General features: G+C 37.0%; 1 protein-coding gene across 1 annotated transcript; it reads right to left on the bottom strand.

Annotated features, from left to right (window-relative positions):
• Window positions 1–9: 9 nt before the first annotated feature.
• Window positions 10–17,987, bottom strand: LOC138803805 (RNA-binding protein 27-like). Its single transcript, XM_069987883.1, has 11 exons — window positions 17,844–17,987; window positions 16,810–16,963; window positions 14,246–14,542; window positions 11,786–11,926; window positions 9,083–9,202; window positions 8,098–8,172; window positions 7,823–7,987; window positions 6,482–6,586; window positions 6,192–6,383; window positions 1,567–1,677; window positions 10–101 (listed from the first exon to the last, which is right to left on the bottom strand). Exons 1-11 carry the CDS (start codon window positions 17,942–17,944, stop codon window positions 18–20), a joined length of 1,545 nt encoding a protein of 514 aa, XP_069843984.1. The 5' UTR covers window positions 17,945–17,987; the 3' UTR covers window positions 10–17.
• Window positions 17,988–17,993: the final 6 nt, after the last annotated feature.

Raw genomic sequence — 17,993 nt, 5'->3', positions numbered from 1 at the left:
ACAGCTCGCATCAGATTTCATCTTCGCCATGAACGAGACTCATATTCATCTTCATCTTCATCGTCATCATCATGCAAGAACAAATCTGAGGTTTCTGTTTCCTGAAGAAATGAAGGCACATGAACATTAGGAGAAACAAACTAAGACAGACTAGATTTACTAGTGATACATTCTGAGTAGTTTCTTTTAGGGCCAAAACAACAGACAAAAAATTAATTTCTTTAACAAATAATAATGGTACATCTTTATGGAGTACAGTGTGGTAGTCTGATATATTTAAACACACACACACACACAAAAGATTTTAATTTTTGTGTGATGAGAATATTCATCATACAAAACACTCCTTTCCTCTAGCTATTTTAAATTATACAATACTGCTAACAATACCCATTCTCTGTACAAAAGAATAGAATTATTCTTCTTGTCTGGTGTGGTTTCGTACTTGTTAACCAATCTCTTCCTCTTCCTATGCCTAAATAACGTTTTTTAAATGGATATAAATTCTTATCTTTTGTTTATACAACATCATTAGGAGCATAAAGTAAATACAGGCTGGATATGAGAAATTATAGGAAAAAATACTTATAAGAAGCATCTCTAATAAAAAATAAGATTGAGGTTTATTCCATTTACTTAAAAATAAGAAACATAAATGTAAAATCCAATTATTTTTGAGGAGAAAATATATAACTTCTCTATTATACCATCATAACATTTATTATTCCAAATGTTATATGAAAATCTAAGGCATAGCCAAGCACTGGTGACTTACACCTGTAATCTTAACTATTCAGGAATCTAAGATCTGAATATTGCAATTCAAAGCCAGCCTGGGCAGAAAAGTCTGTAAGACTCTTATCTCCATTTAAACCATCAAGAAAGCTGGAAGCAGAAAAGTGGTCCAGTGATAGAGCACTAGCCTTGAGCACAAAAGCTCGGACACAGCACCCAGGCACCAAGCCCCAGGATGGCATTAAAAAAACAAACAAACAAACAAACTCATTCACATCAAAGTATCTACAAATATTATCAAAATGTGTTGTTTTTTCTTTTTTGTGATTCTTCAGAGTAAATTCATCAGGGCTGCCACACTTGAGCAATTCTTCCAGTCCTTTTGCTTTTTGTGGTTTTTTGTTTTTTTTGTTTTCAGATAAGAGCTAATAATTTTTTCCCAAGGTGACCTGGAAATATAAGCCTCCTAATTTCTGTCTTCTCAGTAACTGGGACTACTGGCACTATGATCAGCTTTTTTTCTTTCTCTTTATATAGGGAACATTTCCTGTTTTATGTTATATAAAAGTACACAGTCAAAAAACGCTTCATCAACTATAAATGCTTGCTATCTTTAAAACTAAGATTATGCAATCAGAAATAATTTTCACTTTAATAAACTGGTAATAAACACAAAATTAAAAAGCAAAAAGAATTCACACTTTAAGAGGATGATTATTAACTGTATGCATGCAAGAAAACACAGTCTTACTTAAAACTTATACTATTTCAGGTTAAGAAAAATATAAAATGGGATATGTTCCAATTCAACTCTTGAGTTTTTGAATTTACCTCCTCTTTGACTTCTTCCTCCTCCGTCTCAGTGGATATAGATGGTACCTTGGGTTTGTGCCATGATATTTGTAGCCGACGGTCTTTGAATTTTGACCCTTGGTTCGCAGCCTAAGATATATTTTAGATTATGTTAAGTTTATTATTCAAATTCTGTGCTTTAAAAAATATAATGACATATGTGATGAAGTGCAAATGTGAAACAAGTCTGTTGGGAGGTATGATTGGGGAGAATGATGGAAGGGGGTACTGACTCTGACCAAGAAGTACAGTTCTTGATACTAAGACAAGTAGGTTAAACTGGAACCCCCTTGTACAATCTTTTGAAATTCAGGGGAAAAAAGTATAAAAATTTAGGGAGATACAATTTGTTAGCAATGGATTGTATAGTCTAGAAAACATGAAATCCCTTGTAATTAAAGCTGTATGTTCTGGTATGCCTGGAATAATGCATGATTCATGTTTAAATTTTAGCATTTATCTTGATTAATATGTGTGATATACTCACTCTATTATAAATTATGCTGAGGTCAACAAAGTTTAACTGTTGACCTTTCATTTTGATATGTACATAAAAAGACTCACATTAGACCTGAAAATTGGTGGATTAAAAAAAAAATCAATTCATTTCAGGTCAATTCACTTCACTATATCTCTTACAACTGTCCTTATATTTGATAAGTATTCCATTTCCTCTTTTGAAATGCAGTTCAATAACAAGTATCACACACACACTCAATAAATATTAGACATACACTATCCATACCTAAGATAAAAAGTGCTGTTTCAAAATTGTCTTTGTACTATTTTCTAAGTATTTCTTTCTTCCCAACAAATTTCAGTAAGAGAAGGCAAAAGTTTCATTTTAAAGATGAAGCAATATAGACCAACGAAAAGGCATCAAAACTATCAGGACAGTGAATTCTTAAGTTATCTCTAAAGGCTTTTCTAACAAAATTCTCGTAGAATACTCCATCTAGCACAGTCCTGAAAACGCTAACTGATGAGATTCCTTTAATTTGACCTTTCACTGCTTCACCACCTTCTTGAGGCTTCACTCTAGTTTGAACAGGAAAACAGTGACAAACCTCATGATATATTTTCTGTATGTTCCCAAAGAATATCTGGACCACTGTAGGGTAAGAGTGTGTATCACTCATATACATAGCAAATCAACTACTGCCTATATAGATAACTTCCTGTGACCTCAGAAAATGATTTCCAGCATTCCTTGTGAGGGGCAAATGTTTACAATCTAGTACAAAACAATTCTGGCTCTTCTGACATACCAAACTGCTACCCACATCAGGTGATATGTACAACAGACATCCTTTGCCTTTAATCCAGCCTTTCAACAAAGCCCAATTATAGAAGCTTTCACTGCTTGTTTTGTTCATTTCAGGACTAACTTAATTTTTAATAAAAATATTTTAATTTTATACTAAGAAAAATTGGTAGTTTTTGTTTGTCAGTATTGGAGTTTGAACTCAGGACCTCTCTGCTAGGCACAAGCTCTACCACTGAGCTACTGATTCCTATCATCTACACGACACACCAAGCTCTTTGAAGAAAACTAGGTCTCACCTAATCACCATCTATCTAAATGTTTTTCTCTTTAAGAGGTACTGATTTCTATCCCTAACCAATTACCACAGGTGAGGCTTAGCCCAAAGGAGAAACTATGATTAGTTAAATTCAATCAAAACAACTCCGTTTTCCTCAACAAAGATTAGTTGAAAAATGAGCATATGACTTAAAGACACATCACTGAGTAGGAATGGTCGAGAGCAGGTAAGAGTAGTTCCTTTCAATATTCTTTAAAACTGGCTTAAGAGGGCTGAGAATGTGGTCTAGTGGTGGAGTGCTTGCCTATCATGCATGAAGCACTGGGTTCAATTCCTAAGTACCACATAAACAGAAAAAGCCAGAAGTGGTGCTGTGGCTCAAGTGGTAGAGCACTAGCCTTAAGCAAAAGCTCAGGCCCTGAGTTCAAGCCCCAGGATGGCAAAAAATAAATAAATTTTTTTTAAAAAATTGTCTTAAGAAAGGAACTTGTCCTTTTCTGCCTTTGAACACTGCGGTTAGAAGCTGTTGTGTTTGTTATTCCTGCACACATCTCTATAGCATGAGAACAAAAGCCAACACACTAAGGGCAACAGCGAAACAACGTAAGGAACTTGTGTGGTTGAGTTTAAGTGACTCAATTTGAAAACTTCCCTTCCTCAAAAATCTTAAGAAAAATAAAAGTTTAAGCCGGTCACCAGTGGCTCACACCTGTAATCCTAGCTATTAAGGAGGCTGAGATCTGAGGATCACGGTTCAAAAGCCAGCCCAGGCAGGAAAGTCTGTGAGACTCTTATCTACAATAAACCACCAGAAAACCGGAAATGGTGCTGTGGCTCAAGTCGTAGAGTCCTTTGCTTGCCTTGAGCTGAAGGACAGCGCCCAGGCCCAGAATTCAAGCCCCATGACCGACAAAAAAATAAGTAAATAAAAATAAAAGTTTACATCTTTACTTATCTGTTACTTGCAGCTAAATGCATCTAAGAAAAGCATGCATTACTTTCATAATCAAGAAGGAAAAAAAGCCAAGGTTTACCCCACATCACTGAGTTCAAGTTTTTAAAACTTTTTTTTTTGGTGGTGGTATTAGACATCAAACACATTAAGCTATATACTCAACTCAATTATTTTAAATTATATATATTTTATCAGTATCTTGGTTCTAAGAGAATAAAATCAACATATGCCTGGATTTTGGTTTTAAAATATATAGTATAAAAATACTAATGGTTTATCCTAAAAGTGAATATAGGGAGGAAAAAAAAAATTTTTTTTTTTGGGTCCGGTCGTGGGGCCTGAACTCTGGGCCTGGGCGCTGTCCCTCAGCTCTTCAGCTCAGCTAGCACTCTACCACTAGAGCTACAGCGCCACTTCCGGCTTTTTGCTTATGTGGTGCTGAGGAATCGAACCCAGGGCCTCGAGCATGCAAGGCAAGTGCTCTACCACTGAGCCACCTTCCCAGCCCAGGAAAAAAATTTTTAAATGAACTTGAATTCTGTTGTCCAGAACTATTTACTACAGTTTCACTTATGTATAACTTTGTATTCATTTTTATTTCAACCTAGTAAGTCAATCAAAAATTTTCATACAACACATTTCTCTTTTAGACTATGTTCTTAATGGCAGCAAAATACTTTTGGGCAATTAGATAGCTTTCATTTTACTACTAATAATGCTGTGAGAATACTTTATAGGCACCATTTGTATTGGTACAACTGAAATTCCTTTATGATAAATTCTTCGAAGTAGACTGCTGGATACAAGAACTCTAAGGAGGGTTTGGGGATTGAACTCAGTGGAAAAGCACTTGCCTGGTAAATACAAGGTCCTGAGTTCCATCCTCAGCTCTAGGAAAAACAATAAACAAAAAACAACCCAGGCAACAAAAACTGAAGAACTCTAAAAAAACATGAAGAATGAGGCCCTAAGTTCAAACCCCAGTACTACCAAAAAAAAAAAATCCATATCTCTGAAGTTCAGAATCAGATCCTTATACTTACACTATCTATCATTTCTTCATACAGAATCCTTTCAATCATTGATGTTAAAAGTGACAGCAGAATTTCAGAAATACAGATTTTACCTTAGACTTTGTGACTTTCAAAAGAAGTTAAGAAGCTTCCCATTCAGAATACTAAATTTACCCACAACAATGCCTGAGCATTATTATCAAGAACACCATACCCATCTGCCCAAGTAGCTATTATTGGGGTATATTTCTAGTACTCTAGATTACCTGGCAACACTCTAAAAGTTATCAAAATCAGTGGCACTTTTTTGTTTTAGAAGTCCTTTCTCCTACCTTAGCTCTGTTTGCTTCTTCTACAACTGCCCAGACACAACCCCATCAGTCAAGTGAGGGCTGCCTTTCACACTTAATAAATGTCCATAAAACCTAAACACTATTCAAGGTTCTAGAATGTTTCTATTTTTTTTCTTCTTGTAGTACTGAAGATTGAATTCAAAACTTTGTGCTTGCTAGACAGGCACTCTATCACTTGAGCCACACCGCCAAGCCCTTAAAATGGTTCTACTTTTGAGAAGGAAAGAGACCAATCTGAGCATGAATTCTGGGTCAAAACTTACACATCTACTCAAGTCTCCATTCAAAATTATAAATATTTTGACTGTAGAAAATCTCTACTTATATATTTGCATACAAGTCAACAATTGCCATGTTATACAAAGAATAACTAAATAACTAAAATAATGTCTTCTACCTATATAATGTCTTGTAATAAATCTTTGAATTCTGCCTCTATCCTAGACTACTTTTACTTACTGACTAAAAATACCTGGAAACCATGTAATAATCCTAAAACAAAAATCAAAGGTAGCTTTGGAACAACTTATCATTACAAATGTGTTTATGTGGAACATTATGGAATTACGAAGCAAGACCTACCTCTTGACCTTCAAATATATTAAGAATTTTCCAATATCCATGCTTTCGTAACTAAATTTTCTAATCTATGTATCATTTGATATTTATACAGACTGTAGCAAAGAAAATGCTGAATACAATGTTTTTCAAGTTAGTATTCACTACTTAGAAAACTTACTGAGAAATGCTGAAGTAATTCATCCTTTTCCTCTTCAATGAATCCCCCAACGGTTAGTGCTTTGGGGCGGTGGTCCACCACCATGTGATTTAGTGAGCCCCTCCCTCTTGCTCCACGGCCTCGGCCTCTTCCTCGACCTTGAGAGGACATGGTCTTTCCTCGACCCACAGGTAAAATACCTAATCTTGCTGCCTAAACAACAACAAAAGGGAATGGAATAGAAACCTTGTAAAATAGGAAAGAGAAAAATCTGTTTTTTGAGATATTAAATATAGCAGGTTAAATCTCACCTCAACCTGTAATTGATTGAGTTTCTTCCTTAGTTCTGTTGTGTCTTCTCCTGAGGACAGCCTCTTGTGGAGGTCCAGTTCAGTATCTAGTAATTCTTTCTGGGCCTTTGGAAACAAAGAGTAAAAAGGTGTTTTTTAAAATAACTTCCAAGTTCTAATTCAGAACATTACCGTATACAAGGACACAGCTTGCTTTTTTGAGTAGAAGGATGCAATAAATATGGATGTTTTAAGAAAAGTAACCTTACAGACACAAGACTGTAAACACAAAGAGATCATTATGCTCTTACTGGAAATACTAAGTAATATTACTGAACAAGACAGAGTCACTGAAATGAGGGAGCTGAGAATACTTTTCATATAACTGTGCTTAAATGAAACACAATGGGCAAAATAAATTATAGAGTAGATATTAATATTACAAAGCTAACAGCTACAGAATTCCTTTCATATTAGAACCTATAACTACTACCAAACTGTGAGAGATTGTTTTTACTATTTCCTCCCAGGCATACTCTAATTTTCAAAATACACATATAGTAAGATTTCAGTGGCTTATACCTATAGTGTTTGTTACTTGTAAAATTAAGGCAGAAGGATTACTAAGCCTAAGAATTCTTGATCAGCCAGAATAACATAGAAAGATCCTATCTCTTAAAAAAAGGAAGGGGGATGGGAATAAAGGAAAGGAAGCAAAAAGTACTCATGTTCTTCTAATACAAGAAAGAAATCTCAATAAAAACAATGTTTTTATTATATGGGGGGCTTTTATTTCACTTATTTTTTTGCAATACTGAACTCAAGCAAACATGCTAAGCACGAGCACTACCACTTAAAGCATAGGCCTCCTTCCTTCAGCTCAAGGCTAGCGCTCTACCACTTGAGCCACAGCGCCACTTCTGGCTTTTTCTAATTGTGTAGTGCTGAGGAATTGAACCCAGGGACTCATGCATGCACGGCAAGCGCTCTACCACTGAGCCACCTTCCCAGCCCTCATTATGTTTTTTAAAAGTAATTTTTGTTTTGGTCTAGGAAGCTAAGATTACATGCAAGTTCCATCACACTTCGCTTTCACAAAGAAATCTTAGACTGGGGGTATAGAAGGCTCGAACAAAAGAGCTCAAGTGGGTAGCACCCCTACCTAACAAGCACAGGTTCTGAATTCATTCATCAGTAAGGAGGGGCAGGAGTGAGAAAGAGAGGGAGATAGCTTAGTAGTAACTTCTTTTCAGGTTACTTTACTCATTAGTCTAGTAGATATCTAAGGGTCTCACAGTACTTTCATAGTACCAAGCCTATGTAGATGCTAATAGCCCTATGTTAAGTGTAAAATATAGGTACCTCTGTTTTTGTCTTCACTTTGGAGTGTGTGGAGACTGCAGAAGATGTTTTTAATTCATCTTTCAATTGTGAAATCTTTTCTCCAAGTTCTTTCAAAGTCTTCATTATGTTTGCTCTTTCTTCTGGTTTCATGTTTTTGTTTTTTTCTAGCTTGGATATCAGCATCTACAAAATAATCAGTAAAATGTAAGCTTATGCTTTACTATTATGGATAACTCTGCAAATCAATTCTATTCATCAATTCTCACATGTAAATAATGAGTCCTATATCTTACCTTTTGACATTCTATCTGTTTTTCTAACATTTCCTGTTTCTTCTTCCGCATATCTTGTTGTAGCTTCATGGCTTCCTATATAGACCAGTAAAGAAGCAATCAGTGAAAACAACAAAATTTGCCAATAATAATGCTAATATATTCTAATAATAATAATGCAACTATATCTCAATTCATACCTCCAGAGTCATCTTTTTCTAAGACAGATTTTTCTCCTCCTACTAAAATAATTAGCTGGGTTGTAGAGGTATGGCTGAAGTGGCTGCACACAAGCCTTGAGTAAGAAAGCTAAGTCGAGCGTGAGGCCTTGAGTTTAACTCCTAATATTGACACACACAAAAAAAAAGCTGAGACCAACAGCTGGGGAGGGATGGAGTATACACTTATAATCCCACTACTTGGGAGGCTGAGGCAGAATGACTGAGTTTGAGACCAGGCTGAACTATATAATGACTCAGTCTTTAAAAAAAAAAACAAAAAAAAACAGGGATGTGGCTCAGTTGTAGGGTTCTTATGTAGATGGTACCAGACCCTGAGTTTGACCCCCAGCATATCACATACCACACTCAAATGGGGGTGGGGATATGAAATTTAAAAAACAAACAAACAAAAAACTACAGGAGTATCATTCTGTCATAGAGCATGAATTATCCTGCTCAAGGCCCTTGGTTAAATACCCAGTACAAAAACCAAAATTATTCTTTGAATTAGATGTGACTACTGAAACCCAGCTATGCATTTTTTGTTTGTTCATCTCTTTTTGTTTTTCTAGAGTTCATTAAATAAAGAAGTATATGCATTTCGATGTAGCTCTATAACAACATGATAATATTGGGCTATGTTAGGGTTTGAACTCAAGGCTTTCTGCTTGCAAGGCCACTTGAGCCATACCTCTAGCCCTGATATTACCTAATTTAAAGGTTTTAACATAATGACTTAAGAATTCTGCCTTTCCTGTGTAAGGTATAAGAATCGAAAATGTTACCTGTTTTTTTTTAAGAACTTCTTGAACGTCATGAGATTTAGACCCTGAAGAAAGTTTTGAAGATGTCTTTAAGTTTGTGGAGCTATAAATTGTTTTTGGATGGCTTGGAGGTGAAAATATCTAAAAAGCAAAAACAAAAAACAAACAACACATACATGATTATATCTTAAAAATGCTTGAAATCATCTTCAGAAGAATTATATCCAGCTGGGCACTTGTGGCTCATACTTGTAATCCTAGCTACTCAGGAGGCTGAGATCAAGGGATAAGGGTTCAAAGCCAGGGGGCTGGGAAAGTAGCTCAATGGTAGAGTCTAGCCTTGAATGCATGGGGCCCTGGGTTCAATTCCTTAGGATCACATAAGCAGAAAAAGTCAGAAGCGGCACTGTGGCTCAAGTGGTAGAGTGCTAGCCTTGAGCTGAAGAGTTCAGGGACAGTGCCCAGGCCCAGAGTTAAGGCCCCACAACTAACAAAAAAAACGGGGGGGGGGGGGGGGGAAGGGGGCGGGGAGGTCAAAGCTAGCTTGAGTAGGAAAGTCCATGAGACTCTGATTACCAATTAACCACCTAAAACTGGTAGTGGAGCTGTGGCTCAAAGTGGCAAGGTGCGGGACAGTGCTCAAGCCCTGAATTCCAGGCCCACCAGTGACCAAAAAAAAAAAAAATTAATTCCATTCTTCTGAGAACACACACACACACACACACACACACACACACACACACACACACACACACACACACACACACACACACACACACACACACACACACACACACACACACACACACACGGAAGAAAAGAGGAAGAGGAAGAGGAGGAGGAGGAGGAGGAGGAGGAGGAGGAGGAGGAATAACTAGAAAGTGCAAAAGCCCTGAGCTTTATCTCTAATACAGACAAAAAGATTTTGTTTCATTTTGGCAGCAATAAAATTTGAACTCAGGACAGACATGGTCAGAAGCTCAACTGCAGAGCCACATCTCTAGCAAAATTTATTTCTTTTTTGAGATAGGTTCTCACAGTGTAGCCCAGTATGGCCTTGAATTTGTGATCCTCATGTCTCAGCCTTCTAAACAGGAATTTAAAACACGAGCCATCATACTCAGCTCAGTTTTCATTTTTTAATCTAAATATGTTTAGGTTAAACATGAGAACGCCTGGGTTGGTTGGTGGGCAGATGAACAAACAAAAGAACAGTTCCATCTTGTTCTCAGTAAATATCCCAAGAAATACATAACCAAATCATGTTTTCTTAAAGCACTCTCATTTTTCAAGTTTTAGAAAACATTTAATTTTATTATCACATTCAGCATTTATATATTTCCAACTCAAAAATCTACAAAGCAAGACCAGTCATAATCTAGCTTCTTTTACACTTACAACAACCATTAGACTTAAGATTGTATAAATATTATTTTGTACATCAGCATGTGCTCCCTGACCCTCTTTTCTTACACTAATAACGGCCAGCAATATACTTTTCTAATTCATTTTGCATTCTTTACTTAATGTATACAGATAATCACTCCATGGTATATTTAAAAGTATTCCTTGTTCCTCTGTACAAGTTACATATATATTCTATTATGTGTACTACATTTTAACAACCTACTCCCTATTGTGTGCATTTGAATTTTTTTTGCAATTACAAATGAAGACAGCCAGTCCACAAATACAAGTATTATACCTGGTGTCTCATTTGAGGAAGCTTCAGAAGGAGAGGAAAAGCAAGGTTACGAAAAGTGGAAATGATGAGAGGAAAGAAGGATAAGAAAGATTACAAAAGGTGTTGAATATGACTAAAATACATTATATAACCAGGTGTCAGTGGCTCATGCCTATAATCCAAACTACACAACAGGCTGTAATCTAAGGATCACAGTTTGAAGCCTGCCAATTACAAGGAAAGTCCATGAGACTCATGCCTAATTAACCACCAAAAAGCCAAAAGTGAAGCTGTGGTTCAAGTGGAAGAACACCAGCCTTTAGTGAAAAAGCTAAGGGACAGTGCCCAGTCTGAATTCAACCCCTAGTACCAGTACACACGCATACACACACACAATCACATACCAAAAAAAGAAGTGTTAAAGAAATGGACTAAGAATAAGTATATATTAATAAACAACTAAAGGGCTAGGAATGTGGCTTAGTGGTAGAGTACTCCCTTTGCATGCATGAGTCCTTTGATTCTATTCCTTGGTACCACATAAACAAAAAATAAAATTAATTTTAAAAAATTAATTAAAAATAACAGTAACTAAAATTATTCTATTTAGATTTTTTAAAATACTAAATTTCAGCTGTGCACTGGTTCATGCCTGTAATCTTAGCTACAAAAGAGACTGAGATCTAAGGATCATGGTTTAAAGCCAGTCTAAGCAGGGGAGTCTGTGGGACTCTCATCTCCAGTTAACCACCAAAAAAGCCAGAAATGAGACTGTGGCTCAAGGTGGTAAAGTCCTAGCCTTGAGCATAAAAGCTCATGGATGCTGCCAGGCCCTGAGTCCTGGGGCTTGCCCCGGGACAGGCATCCCACTCCCACCCCGAAAAAAATCTGTTTTTCTAACTGGGTTATGGAAATTAGGGAGGTAACTTGCCACACTTAGGTCCACTGTCACGCTTGTCTTGATTGAGAAGACACTTAACAAATCTGGGTTGTGTGTCACTCAATGACCAAACATATAAGAGAGTCACAGAAATGCATACCTGGCAGTCATCCCCAGCACCACCAGACTGATTCAACACATGTGACACATCACTCTGGCTACCGCTTGAATGTCCAAGACGATGTTTAACAGGAACTTTGTTTAGAACATATGCCCCTGGTGTCTGCGGTTTGCCTATCATCTGCAAATACAAAAACATACATGTAGTAAAAATGTAAAAACATGATCAGGAATGGCAGAGTTTGAACAGTGACTACCCTGAGTAAAGAAAATCAGAAAATTGAAACTGGAGGGTACCTTTCTGTAAGGTCTTACTTCTTTGGATGTGTAAAATATGTCATAACAGCTGGGGTTTCAGAAGTTATAGAGCATGTATGTGCTTAGCATACACCAAGCCCTGGGTTCAATTCCCAACACCAAAAACAAAAACTAATGTGTCACTACAAAATGTATATAAATACATATATACAGTGCACATATATAGTCCACATATATTGTGCATCTATATTGTGCATATATAGTGTATATATATTATGGATGTATATTTGGTATATATATAAATTACATATATATAAAAATAAGAATTTTTTCATGTTGTCTCCAATATATAATACTTTGAAGATGGTTTTTATCTGACAGTAGCTGAGTATGAAGAACAGTATGGAATGTGCAATTCTAAACTACATTAACAGAACATTAATAGTCCCAGGGGTAATGGTATCACTCTTTCCTTCACTATTCAACCATTTGATCTTCCTGCCTCAGCTCCTGAGTGCTGGAATTACAAGCATGAGTCATCATTTCCAGCTCACTTTTCTTCTTTAAGTATGAATGCATTTAGTTTAAACATGTAAACACCTGGGTGGAAATCATCATTAAGATCATTATCTTAACAGTTGTAATGCACTTGTCAGTTTGTCCTTTCTTCCTTTCTTCATTCCAATATTTAGCATCAGGAATAAAATCAACAACAATCAAAACTCCAAGTCCCAGCCATCGTGGTGGACAATATCTGTAATTAAAGCACTTGAGATGCTAAGGTAACAAGTTTAAGACCAGCCTAGGCTACACACAGTGAGTTTCCATCTCAGGAAAAGACGAAAGAATGAAAAAAACTTTAAAAACCCTAGTTTTCCTGGAGCTTTCAATATGAACTTTTTAGGGGAATGCTTGGTTTTGGTGGTATTGGGGTCTGAACCCAAGACCTTGTATTTACTAAGCAAGCATTCTACTACTGGAGTCACATTCCTAATCCTTTCTGCTTTTGTTATTTTTCAGATAGGATCTCATGCTATTTGCCTGGGCTGGCCTTGAACATCAATCTTCTTACGTATGCCTCCCGGCTTATTTGTTGAGCTGGGATCTTTTTTCCTGGCCTAGAACCAGGATTTCCCTAATCAATCCCTCTGAGGTAGCTAGGATTATAGGAATGAGTCATCTAGCTTGTTCTCCAGAGTTTTTTGTTGTTGTTGTTGTTGTTTTGGGGGGTGGGAGGTTGTTGGGTATTTTTTTCTTTTTTTGTAGGTTGTAACGCTTGAACACAGGGCTTTGGCTCTGTCCATAAACTCCTTTGCTTAAGGCTAGAACTTTATCACGTTGAACCACAGCTCCACTTCTGGTTTTTGAGTGGTTAATTGGAGATAAAAGTTTCACAGGCACTTTTCTGCCCAAGCTGGCTTCAAACTGCGATCTTCAGATCTCAGCCTCCTAAGTAGCTAGAATTACAGGCATGAGCCACTGATGCCCACCTTCCAGTTTAAAAAGGAGTAAAATTTTTCTACATAGGAAAAAGCAGGACAAATGGGTCTTTTTTTTTTTGGGGGGGGGGGTGAGGGGGGGGGTCCAGTTGTGGGCCTAGGCGCTGTCCCTCAGCTCTTCAGCTCAAGGTTAGCGCTCTACAACTTGAGCCACAGTGCCACTTCCAGCTTTTTTTCTTTTTGCTTATGTGGTGCTGAGGAATTGAACCCGGGGCTAATGCATGCAACGCAAGCACTCTACTACTGAGCCATCTTCCCAGCCCCGACAAATGGGTCTTGAAACAAAGCTAACTTTCAAAACACAGTAGTCCTAAATTCAAAGTGCAGTGGTTAACAGTACGTATGCATTACATCAGAATTTTTCTTAATAAACTTGTAGATTCATAGGATTCATATGTGGAGATTAACTCTATGGATGTGGCCCTACATGTGATGCCCAGAAATCTGCACCTAAGTAAGTGATTATGATATAGAACAGCACACCTCAGACTTCAGGGTAGGTAAAAATCACCAGGGGAGCTTTTTGAAACAGATTATTGGGCCTCACCCACAGAAATTCTGATTCAGTAGGATAGAGTCAGGCCCAAGAGCTGCATTTCTCATCAGCTCCTAGGAGATCATATGCTGGTTTGCAAATGGAAGTCATCATTAGCTTTAAAGTAAAAGATTCAAGAACTATGAAGTAAAAAATACTGATTTAGAGAGTAGGACCAGAACCTTTCATCCCTAGTGAGCCAGATTACCTTCTGGATGCCTCCATGCACCGATGAGGGAGGAGACTGTGTCGCCATCACCTGCTGCGAATGAAGATGCTGCGGTAGATGATGGTGCTGCTGTGTGAGGTGACTCACTGTCTGTTGCTGTTGCAAGAGAAGCTGTGCTGAAGACTGCAGTGCCGGCTGCTCATTATTTTCCCTATGCCACAAGACTCGAATGAACCTGTTGTTTAGAACTGCTTCTGTGCTAGAAATGGCTTTCCTGGCCTCCTCATTGGTAAGGTATTGGATGAGGGCTGCTTCTGGATCGCCCTTAAAGGCCACCTTTAAAGAAAATATTAGAAGCAACATTAATTTATAAATAGAGAAGTTATAATTACATATAGTCCACTATTATGCACTAAATTATGCTCCCTTACCCAATTTTTTAAGTAAAGCCCTAATATCAATCGGCATTTAGGAATTAAAAGCAAAGTGGCAAAATTTGGCAAATGCAACTTCCAAAAAAAGAAGACATAAAAATATAGTTAAAAAAAGATCAAAGTTAAGTTCGAAGTTTGGGGCCCTATTTACAAAGGATTCACAGACAAACAATTCCCCCTTTCTCTCTCTCCATGTGAAGACACAGTGAAAAGCTGCTGCCTATCAGACAGGAAAAAAGTCCCCACCTGGACCCAATTGACCTGAACATTTCAGTCTATAACATTTGTTATAGCAGTCTGAGTAGCTATTACAACTACCTACATTACGCCATCTCCATTTAGCTGAATGCTGTAAAGAAAAAAGATTTAGGCAAAATTTAGCAAAAAAAGGATGGAGGACATTTGGTATGACAGTTAACATCTTTTGTACATTTCTAATGTGTGAAGCATTTTAAAAAAGAGAATGTGTGTATATATCCCCTTCACATAAATATAAAAATTGAAGACAGGCACCCGTAGCTCATGCCTATAATTTTAGCTACTCAGGAGGCTTGAGATCTGAAGATCACGGTTCAAAGTCAGCCTGGGCAAGAAAGTCCATGAGACTCTTATCTCCAATTAACCACTAGAAAACATGAAGTGGCGCAGTGGCTCAAGTCGTAGAGCGCTAACCTTGAGCTGAAGAGCTCAGGGACAGAGCCCAGGCCCCAAGTTCAAACCCTAATACCAGCAATCTCCCCCCACACACACATGAGAGAAAATAAACAAGACAAAAAGGGGCCAGAGACCTGGCTCAAGTGGTAGAGCACTTGTCATGCAAAGGCCCCTGAATTAAGAAAATGTATGATATATATAAAACATATATAATATAAAAATACATAACATATATTTATTTATATAGAAAGAACACTTGTCCATGCAGTTGTATACACTGTAATCCTAGAACTCAGTAAGCTGAAGGATTGTGAGTTTGAGGTCATCTTGGACTATACAGTGAGACCCTGTCTCAAAAAAACAAAAACAAAAACAAAACAACCCACATTCTCCAGTAATACTTTCATAAACAAAATTACATGTTGGTTTGATAAGCTGTATTGAAATAATAAGACTAAAATTTCAACTTACACTAATTTTCAAGTACCCTTAATGACAGTCTAATACTCAACTACAAATTAACAAATTCAAATAGCTAAGTGGATGGCAAAACATAAAGCTATTTGATCTTGGACAATATATTACAATGCTTAAAATTTTCAAAGAATAGACCCAACACTACCAATCACTATTTCACCAGAGTATGGTGGTCAATGGACAAGATTATAATCTTAGAAATCACAAAAAATTTCAACCCCCTAGATAAGACACAAGTGTATCTAGGGGAGAAAAAGTCACTTGTTCAAAAATAGAATTATGAAAAAACTCAAGAACCAATGCCAGGAGCTAGAGGTTCATGCTTATTATCCTAACTAATCAGGAGGCTGAGATCTGAAGACAGATGGGGCAGGAAAAGTCTGTGAGACTCTTTATCTCCAATAAACCACTCAGAAAAAGCCAGAAGTAGCACAGTGGCTCAAGTAGTAGAGTATGAGCCTTGAGTAAAAGAAGCTCAGGGACAGTGTCTAAGCCCTGAGTTCAAGCCCAAGGACCACCAAAAAGAATTTCTTTTTTAAATTCAGCAACTATACCAGCATCTGCCAGAAATGAGCTATAGAAAAGAACCAAATGAGCCGGGCACTGGTGGCTCACGCCTGTAATCCTAGCTACTCAGGAGACTGAGATCTGAGGATCTCGGTTCAAAGCCAGCCCGGGCAGGGGAGACCATGAGACTCCTATCTCCAATAAACCACCAGAAAACCAGAAGTGGCGCTGTAGCTCAAGTGGTAGAGCGCTCGCCTTGAGCTGAAGAGCTGAGGGAAAGCGCCCAAGCCCAGAGTTCAAGCCCCATGACTGACCAAAAAAAAAAAAAAAGAAAAGAACCAAATGATTCACAACAATAAATTTAACTTACCAATTCCATCATAAAGATGTATACACAGATACAGAGTTTACAGCACTTAGCAGAGCTGATTAGAATTACAGCTGACTCATTTTAATTAAGATGAGCTGAAAGAAATACTTCCTAAGGTCCATAAAATGTATGGATTCTATCACTGATATAGTCACATTTACCTGGATATTAACAATAGTTCCAAATTTGCTGAAGTGTTCATTGAGCTTTGTAATGTTGTTCAATTCCTGAGGGATTTTTTTGACCTCTAATTTGGTGTTTGTATACTGATTCTTCCTCAAGAATCCTGGTTTACTCTGATTGTTATTCCCTTGCCTAGAAAAAAAATTAATAGATGTTGGTTAATTCTCTTAACATCATGCTTAACCAAAAGAAACATTAATGAAGAAGTTTATGCCTTAGCATTTTAAAAAAATTATTGAGCAATTTTTATACCTTCTTTTAACAAAACAAGTGAAAGGGGAAAAAATACCTGAATAATGAAATGTTACAAAAGCAGAGATTATATTAACCATCATATTAGTCTTTGTACAACTACTTAATAAAAAAAATAGTAAGCCATGTTAAAAAAAACTTAATGGTGGCGCACACTGTAGCAGTGGTACTCACTAGACACTGATTAAAATGAACTTTACAACTTCTGTGGGGGGAGAGAGGGAGGGAAAAACTGGGAGTGAGAGAAAGGGTGACACTGTCCAAAAAAGGAATGTACTACTTTTTACCTGACTTGTAACCCTTTGAAACAATTAAAAGCTTAGAAAAAAAAAAAACTTAAAAAAGAAAAATCTAATGGTAAAGCAAAAAGAAAACTTTTTTCTTCTTTTCTAATTAACTTCAAGCCTCTTAAGACTTTTTTTTTATTATTTTATTTTTTGTCAGTACTTTTACTTAATAGGGCCTCCTGCTTGCTAGCAGGCACTCTACCACTTGAACCATTTCCCCAGGCCTTCAATAATTTTCAATATTGGGTTAGGTATACAAATATGTAGGTAAAATTACAAGTATCTACTCTGAAAACATATTGGCTTTTCAATTTTTAGAACATTCCAACAACGTTTGCTCAAACCACAATTTTAAGACAGTTTGAAAATCACCGACTGATAGCAACTGTAACCATTTTATAAAGAAAATACAAACAAAAAGAAAAAAGAAAAAAAACACAAACTGAGCATTCCAAATCAGCAAATTATCTTACTTTCCCAGCCAAGGTTTCTTTGTCAGTGGTCCTTCCAAACCACTCATTGCTCTTTTCCGGCTATCAGGCTCAAGAACTACTCTGGTTATGTTGCTATTCATTGAAACAGGAACTGGAGGTTCAGTCTGGATGACAATATTAGCAGCTGTT

This window comes from Dipodomys merriami, unplaced genomic scaffold (genome assembly GCF_024711535.1).
Source record: "Dipodomys merriami isolate MVZ:Mamm:240054 unplaced genomic scaffold, mDipMer1.0.p SCAF_3494, whole genome shotgun sequence".
NCBI lineage: Eukaryota > Metazoa > Chordata > Mammalia > Rodentia > Heteromyidae > Dipodomys > Dipodomys merriami.
The sequence above is the reverse complement of the archived record's forward strand: the minus strand, read 5'-3'. Positions and strand labels throughout refer to the sequence as shown.